At 37.0% G+C, this 11,137-nt stretch overlaps 1 protein-coding gene across 1 annotated transcript; it reads right to left on the bottom strand.

Annotated features, from left to right (window-relative positions):
• Window positions 1–1,600: 1,600 nt before the first annotated feature.
• Window positions 1,601–11,137, bottom strand: MCEE (methylmalonyl-CoA epimerase). The gene is made up of 3 exons (XM_049813358.1): window positions 11,017–11,137; window positions 5,672–6,009; window positions 1,601–2,287 (listed from the first exon to the last, which is right to left on the bottom strand). The coding sequence occupies exons 1-3, from the start codon at window positions 11,045–11,047 to the stop codon at window positions 2,135–2,137; spliced, it is 522 nt and encodes a 173-aa protein (XP_049669315.1). The 5' UTR covers window positions 11,048–11,137; the 3' UTR covers window positions 1,601–2,134.

The raw sequence follows: 11,137 nt of genomic DNA, 5'->3' as shown, positions 1-11,137 counted from the left end.
TTTGGGGGAGTTGTTTTTTTGTTAATATCTTGACTTCCAACTTGGTAGGAGTCAGATTAAATGTATAAACTGTGAGTGAGATAGGAGCATGACTTAGTTATGATGAACAAAATATATCAGCTGACATAGTGCTAGGCAACCCCACTGCAGTCAGTCAGGAAAATTGCTGGTTACTAGCTAAAAGCATTACAAGTCTCTTTCTGCTAATAAGATGGGGAGTACAATGACGCAAGTGGAGTAAGTACTGTTTACTTAAAATCTCCACTCCCTAGTACTAACTATATCAAGCAACTACTCTGAGTATATTGATAGATGTCATACACAAAATTCCATGTCTTTCAGACAGGACAAAGAAATGGAGTATGAACCTAGGGAGGACTGCCCTGTTTTCTGTTGCACCAAACTAAGGGTATTAGGTTCAAAGACTTCTGTTCAATTATCTGCAGGTAACCAGCAAGTCTTCTAGTCTTGGCATTCCTATCCTAGTTTTGCAGAAAAGATGCCTCACGGTCTTTGAAAGAACAGAAAGACAAAAGCAGCTTTGCTAATGGAATGTCTCCTAGAATGGCAGAATCGTATTTCAGGAATATCAGATCATCCTGCTTTTCCATCATGAGCCTTAGGATTTCTAAATTCAAACAATTTAGAATTTAGATCACAAACTACCATCTAAATAGCCATTTAATGAAACTCAAGAACCCTGCAGAAGCCTGTATTTTTCTTAAAATATGACAGAAGGAGTATTTGTTTTGAGGACAAAACTATCTAATTTAAAAAAAATGCATGGCTTTGCAGAGGTTTTTTCAGAAGTAAAATTCATGAAGAAGCATCAGTGTCTTTAAAGCCCTGTTTAAATCTCAGGTCAACATTATAGTTGTATTTTGTTGTAGCAAACATGACACAGAACACAATTCCATTTCCATTAAGTAAAAATTCTCCTAGAGTAAAATGAACTTACTTCATATCAAGCTGAAACTATTCACTGTATATGCAGAGATGTAGGAAAACATAAAATTTAGATTGTCATTTAGCTAGGAAAAAACATGACTTTTAAGGATGAAGAAAACCAGGGAAACAGCAATTTCTACAGCCGACATGTCAAAACAAACCTATAAAAGAAAGTATCAGGACAAACAATGCTTGCTTAACGTAAACCAATAAAGCGAAGTCTGTCCATGAATAAGTCAACAAACTGTGACTGCAGTCTATCAGAAATATAAGTATGCTGGCATGCTCTCTAATATTAAAGACAGTGAACATAATCAAGACTTATGTGGCTTGTGTTTTCCACTGATTTTATAAGTGCTTTTGCATAGGAAAACCATATTTATAAAGTAAGTAAAAAGCTTAATCGCTATTTGTTCAGGTCTCTCCCAGATATCTTCCTATGGATAAAGCTTGAAAAACAAATATTCAATACCTGAAAAAAACTAAAATGTAACAAGTATATTTCAGGCAAATAATTTTTCAGGTACTTTTCTCACATTGCCTGCATATCCACAGAGTTCATAAAACAACTAAATGATGATTTATGCATGGTAACTTCCTTGGCAGTAATTGTCATGCCAAGGAAAACTTATTTACTGATTGCAGACACCCATACAGTAACATAAGGGGTTTTTTATTGCATGAACCAATCAATCAGTGTGAAGCACAGATGGTGAATGGTGAAAACAGAAAATACAATGTTCGTTTTTCCTTTATTTCTAAAGGGAATATCTAAGCTATATTGTTGTCACTGAGAAGTGGGTCTCTGCTCTGAAATGTAGAGCAAAATAACGTGGGTTGACCTAGAAACTGTACAGTTTCTGTGGTTACAGAGCTAAAATCATGCTGCAAACATGAGGCAACAGAACATAAATTACTATGTTACCTATGTAACTTGGCTCATGTATTTTTCATTAGAATCACAGAGAATTAAAGAAATGTCAACATAGTAATTCTGAAAATCAGATCAACAACAACAAAAAAGAAAATGACCCTAAATCTGTAGCACTATTTCAGTACTCAAAAGCTGTACTTAATCCACAGGAACTACAGTGAACTTGTAAAGGCTGAATACCACATCAATATTCCCAGCACCAGCTAAGTAACTTCATAACTAATCTATTGTTTTATTTATGAATATTACAGCTCAAGCTTGCTCAAGTTCCACAAGGACTCCATGACAATCTTTAGGGTGAAGAAAAATCACAGGTTTGCCATGTGCACCTATTTTTGGCTCTTCACTCAATATTCGTATCTTTTTTTTCTTCAGTTCTGTCATAGCCGCTTTTATGTCATCAACCTTATAAAAGAAAAATACAGTTCACACAAATGAACATATTACATTGTATTATGCAGATTCTACATTTAGGAAAAATAATGTAATTTCTTACTAAATTATTATTTCTAAATTCTAATATAATTCTGAAAATCAATTAAATTATAAAAGTTTTAAAACATCTAGTCTTAAAAATAAAAATCCTACAGAAGTTTGCATTTGTTGTTTGAAGATTTTATTAAATATTATTTAAACAGATTGTGCTATATTTATGAAATTAAACAAAAATCAGTCATACACAAAGCCCATTGATTTTTTGATGTTGTTACTTTATTAGGACTCCATAAATAATCTAAATCCTGCATTACTATTACTAAGAAGATCATATTGCTTTCAAACTATCAATAACTAAAGAAGAATGCTTCCCTGTCTAAGTGATGAGAGAACACTGAGTCATTAGATGCTGGTAAAAAGGGGGGCAATGGGCAGAAGGTAAAAGGAAAGTCCCTTTTAGATTTATACATCCTCCTTGTCAGTAGGTTAAGCTTCATAAAATTACCTAAGAAAAACCTTGGAATTATCAGAAACATACCCAGAATATGATCTGGTTTTCCTATTGAACTTAATTTAATAATAGCCTTTAACATAATATTTCAGTACAGTTTCCTGCAGAAATATGTAGTTAACAAAAACATGTCTACGCTGTATAATGTGATCTTAAGTCTGATGTCATGTCATCAGATGAAATTTGAATTTTCCCAAACCTTAAATGCATTCATTCTTTGAAATAATAAAATTAGCACTCAGGTTAGCAAATCCAAGAGTCAATAATCAATAAAGACCTAGAATTAAAATAATAGCATTCCTATTTTTGAAGCCTGAGGTGACTGGACATAACTTGGTGAATAAACTTGCATGATGGCATTGTAGGGAAGAAGGAAATACCTAGCTTTAATTCAGAGAAACAGACATTAGTTAATCCCTACTCATTTGCAGCAGTTTTGTTCATAAAAATTCTGAACTCTCCGCAGTTCTTCCTACACACAACTACCAGTCTGCTAAAAAAAAAAAAAAAAAAAAAAAAAAAAAGACTGTCAAGTTTTGTCTAAAATAAAACACCACGTGTAATGTGTGCCATAGGCCCCTCCAGGTTGTTTCTCCAAGCAGAAAAGCCACTGCAGCTGCTGCTCCTGTTCTGCAGGGATGGCCAGAAGAGGAACTGTGTCTGGGCTCAGCTGGAATGAATTACTGCATCCTCAAGGAAGCAGGGAGTGTAAATAGTGGAAAGCCTGTGGGTGCATCAGTGTTAGGAGAGTATCAGGCTCAGATTTCTCTCTTATTCTACCAAGTGTCCAGCATGCTTTTCATTGCAGGTATTAAATGCAATTATAGCTGGTCAGAAATAATTTAATTTCTTCTTAAAATGTTTCTTTTGTCTGAAACAAGTTTCCCTATCAAAACATCTGTCTAAAATTTTCCTTTGAATAGTAAGACAGAAGGAAGAAATGAAAAGATTTTGATAAACTTGTGAGGCTTCCCCTCCAGTACGGAAAGAATTTTTACAATTCAGCTTTTTGTAATAAAATTGTTCATAGAAAGATATTTCTACAAAATATTTTTTTTTATTTCAAATGAACAATCAATTGACACTGAAGTTCTTTTATACTTTTTCTGAAAACTATTTTTGCTCAACTTCAGAAAATGACGTATCTTTGAAACTGTTAGATTTTCCATTCTGTGGAGAATGGAAAATTGGAGAAGAGAGGTTAATATCTTTTTGATTGACTATGGTAGTGACCAAATCTGTTTTCAGTCCCACTTAAACAGCGGGTCAACAATGGATTTCTTTTTTCTCCATGTAAATTAGTCTATAATCTTCCATTGGTTTTTACGTGGAGACAAACATGAAGGACTTAGGGCAATCTTTTTTTTTTTTTTTTTTTTTTTTTTTTTTTTTTTTGTGTAGAGACTCTATTAGTGAATTACAAGACTTCATTTAAGAAAATCTGGCTGCCAGTAGCACTAGCTAACCCGATTAAAGGAAATTAACAGCTAGATTATGACTCCTGGCTTGCTTGACCTACTGTATAGAGTTATAAATTTTTAACACAACACTTCTACATTGTCCAACATGGTATAATCAGCATGTCCTGTTCTTCTCAATTTTCATAATTAACAGTATGAGTTCCCTTGACAGCCATCTTTGATTTATCTGCAACAAGATCATCTCTCATACAAAATGGAGATCTACATAGAACAATTTCAGCTGGTAACAAATATTTCTTGAAATGTCTTAAAAGGGATTACATATACTTGAAACTCTTCGGAGCTTTGAGCTCTTTGCTGAGAAATGCCTACAACTTGTCTTCTACCTATAAGTAAGTACCACTGGTCTTTTACAGAGGGCTGGAGGTCTTTTTCGGTCTTACTGCAAATCACTTCTTTCTTCTACACCCCCCATTTCCTAAGTTCAGCTGAGGTCCTTCACATTTCTATAGCAGAACTGCCTAGCAATACAATTTAGGGTCAATTTAAGCAGAATTAATTTTCTTATTCTTGAACATCTGCAAATAGACAAACTTAATGTAAGAAAAATTGCAATGCCTGTGTGTATGCAAAATTTCTCAATTCTCAATGAAAGTGTGCAACTGCAAGTACTGGTCTTTATGGAAGTATTCTGAAAACAATTTTTACTCACATCAGTAATCCCATTACTTTTTATTATTACACTTTGCATGAAATAATAAAAGTTTGCAAGACTCAGATCTGTAAAATATTAAAAACATGTATCATGGGCAGCAGCATGAAAGTTTGCATCAAACAACTACACTAAAACATGAGTATGCTAAATAAGATAACTACTTTACCCAGCACCTTTACGTCTTGTGTACTTCCAGACCAATCTCTCTTTGATTGACAAGAAAGAACAGGACAGAAGAATCTCTGGAGACTTTACTGCTGTTTGTAAGTACAACTGACAATCTTTTTTAACTTCTGTATACAATCATCAACTAAATATTGAACAGGAAGAAACTTCTGAAAATCTAAACTGACTTAGCTTAAACTTACAACTCCATCTTTTTCCAGTCCAGATGTCCTTTCTAGGTCAGGAAGTTGATGCCTGTTAAACAGCCTTCACAAGCCCTTGGGCTTGTCCACCTTCCACACATACTTAACCCTCCCCTCCTCAATTTAATCTTTAGAGCATAAAAGAGAAAAAAATTATCATATAGCTCATGAAATTGAACTGTGATTTCCAAAACAGAAAAAAGACATGTTTAAGATTTCTTATGCAATATAAATTCTCACAGATATGACAGCCTTATATATTTGTTCTTGACAAAAGTCAAACCTATGAAAAAATTACGCATACTTTATCTTACTACATGATATATTATGTTAAAATACCTCAATGCAGATATGATGCATCCCTCCAGTCTTGTTTTTTTGCAGAAAGCTTGCAATGGGACTTTTCTCTCCTAAAGGATGCAGAAGTTCCAGCTTGGTATTACCCAGCTCCACAAAAACAACGTAGACACCATGTTCAGGAAGAGCAACGGTCTCGCTCACCTGTGCTCCTAACACATCTTTATACAAGGACTGAGCTTTCTCCAAATCAGGTACTGCAATTGCTACATGATTAAGTCGGCCCAGTTTCCACAAAGAGCTTGGAATGTTTTGAGAAAAGGAATTCGATGATAGAGTTCGTATTGTGGGAGCTGAAGTCTGCAATCTGCTAAGAAGCCCTGAAAAAAAGTGAATAGCACCGATACAATACTTTTGAGAAAGTATCAATATCTGCTCTTTCCCCTTTTAATGAGGCCTATGTAACTCCTACATCATAAGCACACCAGTGTGAACAGCTGAAGGTACACTGAGACCAAGGAAATAATTCTTCTGTAGTACTAACAGTTCAATGAAAATTTTTTTCAGAAACTATGTAATTATTCAGAAGTATTAAAAAAAAGCCCAAACACAAATTTGGTGTAAATGCTTACATATGCCTGTTAAAAAGAGGAATACATGGCCAAATGTAATGGTCAATGGTATAATGTACTGAAAAGTGACTTCTGAATTTTTCAGAGCTTCTTACAAAATAGAGAAAGAAATGAGGATATGCCTATACATCTAAAAGTTATAACAAAAGCCAGGAAAACCCAAACAAAACCTTGGACAGAACTGATACTGCAAGAACCGAAAGATAAAAGACTTGAGTTCTCAGCTGTCAGAGCTAACTCCAGTAAGGAAAGAAATGTCGTGTTGCATCTGAGGCTTAAGGAATCCTAAAATCTCCTGAGTTTGATTTAATATTTTCCCTTTCTCCAATGATTAAGACATTTGCCCTTCTTACTTTTCACATGCCATACAGGTCTTCTAATTTGTTTCACCAATCTGTTTCAAGATGTTTAGAAATATTTCAGTTCTAAGTACTGTGAACAATATCATGTCCAACTGATCAATAATAATTTAGAAGATTATCTTTAAAAGGTCAAAATCATAATAGCTTTTTTAAAGTAACTAGTGCCACTGACTTAAGGGTGACTTACAAAAGAAAAAGCGTATGATTTGGCTCATCATAAATGAAAAGGTAATTACAAAAAAATACTGGATGACCATGTGACACAAAGGTAAGGGCTAACATGTAGACAAAAGGAGAAGTCATGGAGAAACTCAGTGTCATGAAAAGCTGCTTAGATAGCAACGGAACTCTTCACTGACTGCTCTGACAAGGCAGTACTGAACTTAGCACTTTATTGAATTTCTGTGTTGCTCACAAATAGTTCTAGGGTTACTTAGGGGTTTTTTAAATCACTAAAAAAGATACAAAATGAGGATACTTACAAATGATTTACATTAAAAATTAATCTGTCAGAGTACTAGAATTTGGAGAGGTTGGGGCTAGGGGAGAAATTGTGATCATATAAGTTGTTTCTAGCACCAGAATTAGAATTAGATGAAAGGATATATTCATAACAGCCGCATTTTGATTTCATGCCAGTTTGCTTTAGGCCACGTCAGAGTTCCCAATGCCTCAAGGCCAAGCTAGAGGCATCTCAGCATTCTGGAAGTCTTTGAGGCATTCTTAGCTTCAAATTCACAAATGTGCTATTTTGTTAAGAGATTGTGCCAAGGACGCACTGAGATTCTGGATGGTGTGCAATACACTGAGGATAGCCTGGCGTGCATTTTTTTCAGACTCTTTATACTCTGTAAGGTTCGTAGTAGCTCTAAGGTTAGTAGTAGTTGTAATTAATCAGCTAGTTTCACTGTATGAAACTATGAAACATTTAACAGGAATTGAAGATTCTACAGCTATCAGTTAATTTTTCTTCACAAAGATAACTGATGCAGTCCTTAAACTAAGCCGTTCTGAGCATTGTGCTGTGATGGCAGAAGTGTTTGTGTGTATTTGAGACTTAAAATTACAACATGCAATGTACATACTTCCAAAGCCTTAGTATCACAAAAGTTAAGTCTATTCAGAATCTTTTGATAATACTAAATCAACATCCTACATTAAGTATTTCCAGAAACTTGCCCAGTTCTGCAATTAACTGCCCTGGAGTATTTCTTGCCAGCCTTTCACACAGTACATCCTGTCATCTCCTTCATCACAGCCAGAAGTTCTGGACAATTCTTTTTCACTTGTTACCTTTAGGCTATCATACTGGCATAGTAGAGCAACTCAGTATTTCCAAGTACTTTTCAACTTTTTACATGTTACAGAAAATCCACTAGCAACTTCTACACAGAAGAAAAATTCTTGTTTTTCATATGTCTGTGCTGAAACTATTTTGTAGATAGACTTGCCATCTCAATGCAGCTGTATTGGGTGAACAAAGCAGTTGCCTGAGGAAGCAATACTATGCAATGCTTATAATGTATAAAACAAGAAACATGCAGTATCTAGTTGGCATAATTAGAGGCATGGATAATTAACTAGACTAGAGTTTGACCAGATCACCAGAGTAAATAACGTATTAAAAAATTAAAAAAAAAAACACCAAACGTGCCTGCCATACAGTCTTTTCTTTCCACCCAAGATTCTACCTAAGTAGTTCCATTTCCTACAATAATTTCTTAAGACCTGATTCAATTCTTGCTGAAGCAAAGAGGAAGTCAGTATTCTCCAAAAAAGAAAAATCCTTCCAAAGATAAGGACCACTTACTTTATAATTTGTTATGTTTCCTAAAGCCTTTTATTGCTTCATTCCTTCTTCCTAATATTAACAGACCACAGTTCAGTAGAAATACTACTAAAGTAAATTCTTCAAGCAGTCTTTACTGATGGGAAAGGCTAGGATTTTTCCCATTCTTTTTCACATCTCCCATCTATAATTCTTGCTGTACTTCACACAGGGCATATGACTACATGGTTATTATAATTTAATTTGTATTTTGTCTATTTTCAAGTAAACTGACAGAAAGTAGAGAGACACTCCAATATTACTGAAGCAATAGCAAAAAGAATAGAAAATGCTATTTCTGTTGGGTTCTGCCCAAGAAACGTTTGATTTTTGTAGTGTTTCCTGGAAAGATAACAGATTGAAGAAGTGAAGTATATTCCTAGGATTCTTGTAAAATCCAGTTAAATGCCCACTCATATGACAGTATTATTTATGCATCTCTCCATTTCCTCCTCTCACTTAATAGATTGCGTGGTGGAACTCTATATACAATTTTTCCTATGAGTATGTAGGGGCAGAGGACTCTTCAAGCAGGTTTGGGGGTTTTTTTCTTTTACTTTATTCTATGAAGTCTTGTGAATTTATCCTAGCTCTAGTCATATGCATATAGAGCTTTAACTGAAACCCATAATTACCAGTATGCATTGACTGAGATTAAACAAAAAGCATTTGTTTTTCTTGCATTATATAGATTAGTAACTATGTAGATTACTTAAAATACTGATCATCATCTTCTTCTAACCCAGTAATCAAAAGATGACCCTTCGTGAAAAAGAAAGCTTTTCAGCAAACTTCAGATTGAAACCCCATCACTTCCATGTTTTCAGGAAAGAAGTGTTTATGTATATATCACAAAACTAGTCCTATTAACTGTTGTGGCTAAATTCTTCAATCACAAAAGCATTTCTCTACTGACTTACAGAATTATTCAAGTAATTCTTAACTTTCTCCAATGTTAAAAAAATTACTTTCTCTGCTGTATCTTTCCTGCTTGAAAAATTTGCATATCCTGACCAAACTCACCCCTGCAGTTGCATCTCCTGGTATGTACAGCATTTGCCTCTACTGTTTGGGGTTTTTTTTAAGATCTCATTTCTCAAACACTGACAACCAAATCTTAATTTTTCTAGATATTTAGTCCTTTAGAGAAGATTCAGCTGATGTTGCTTTCATATATGATTGCTGCCTTCCTAGTCTCAGTGATACTACAGAATGTATGTCACCTTCTTCAGCTTAATTTGAAGAATATTTTTAAATTGATCTATTTGGGGTTTATTCTATTAATGGTTGACGGATCTACTAGTATTATGCACATCAGAGTTTAAACATGTACAGTTGTACCAACTGAGGCTTAGATTCTGTAACAGATTCTGTAACAGAGCTGATTATGAAGCAGCAAGTCTGAACTACCCCATAACATGAGATCCTCATCCTTCAACTATTTATTCGTAGGCTTGTTGCTCCTTATGTGGGGCAGTGTTCATTGACTTACATGGCTAAGTAATCAAACGCAAGCCAAATCCAGCTGAATTCAGTCATGTTCTGTACGAGGAGGTTGTGCAACTGTGTGTCGCAGTAAGAAGAACCTCATCACTGGTCACTGCTCTACTGTCGGCCATTTCAGGTTGAGAAAAACTCCCCAGGCATGGAGAGGATGCTGTCACCATAAGGAGTTTGGCATACAGGGGCTGTGCATTAGCCCTCTGGGCCAAATGGAGAAAGGCCATAGTCTGGCAATTCTTAAATCCCAGCAATTTCACGGTGGCATTAGCGTCTTGGAAACTTTGCCAGCCAACAAGGCTTAGGTCATCCATAGTGCTGCTCTGCTCTGTGCTGGAGGTGGCTTTTGGGAACCAGATGGGCTCCGTAGTTCCTAGAAACTAATCTCATTTTGCTGCAGCTCTGGTTTCCTCCATTAAACTGCAATTATACAAAGGTGTTTTCATTCCCAGAATCCCACTGATCAATCACGGACAGCACTGAGTCTCTCGTTCACTATTCTCCTGCAGTGTATGGCTACCAAGTAAAATAGTGTGGTTTAGGTACAGTGAGTTTAACCTGCCCTTTCTTACTATTAAGACAGTGAACAGTCCAGGTAATTACAATGAACGGGAAATGATTTTGCATTTGACTTCCAAGTTGTACCTTAAAAAGACAAGCTCCTCCTTGCGCCTTAAGTATTGTTTGGAGTTTGCGGCGTAAGTTTATTCTAAGCCACATAATGTCAGTTGTTAATATACCCGTCACCCGGATCAGAAGGCCTTGTCTTTATTTATAAAAGCAGTTCCGTTTTGTTGTGGTCTGTAAGGCTCTCACGTAGAGCCCCCGGCCCGCTCCCGCACCCCGGGCGGGCAGGAGCGGCGCGATGACGCCCTGACGGCCCGCCCGGCCCCAGCACGAAGCGGGACTGCCCGCCGCCGCCGTCCGCGGGGCAGGAGCTCCAGGCCGGAGCGGGCGCCGACACCCACGGCCGCTCCCGGGCCCCAGGCCTGAGCCGCGCCGCCCCCCCCCCTCCCCCCCCCCCGGCCCCGCCGCCCGCCCCGGCCCGCCCGGCCCCCACGTTACCGGCCGCCGCGCGCCGCAAGCAGGCCGCCATCTCGCCGCCCCGCCGGCTCGCACCCAGCCCGCCCGTGGGCAGGCGGGGCCTGGTCGCGGGGGAGCGGCCGCCCTCCGCCGTCACCACGGC

The sequence above is a fragment of the Accipiter gentilis genome, chromosome 10 (assembly GCF_929443795.1).
Source record: "Accipiter gentilis chromosome 10, bAccGen1.1, whole genome shotgun sequence".
Lineage (NCBI taxonomy): Eukaryota > Metazoa > Chordata > Aves > Accipitriformes > Accipitridae > Astur > Astur gentilis.
This window is presented reverse-complemented; position numbering and strand designations above follow the sequence as displayed.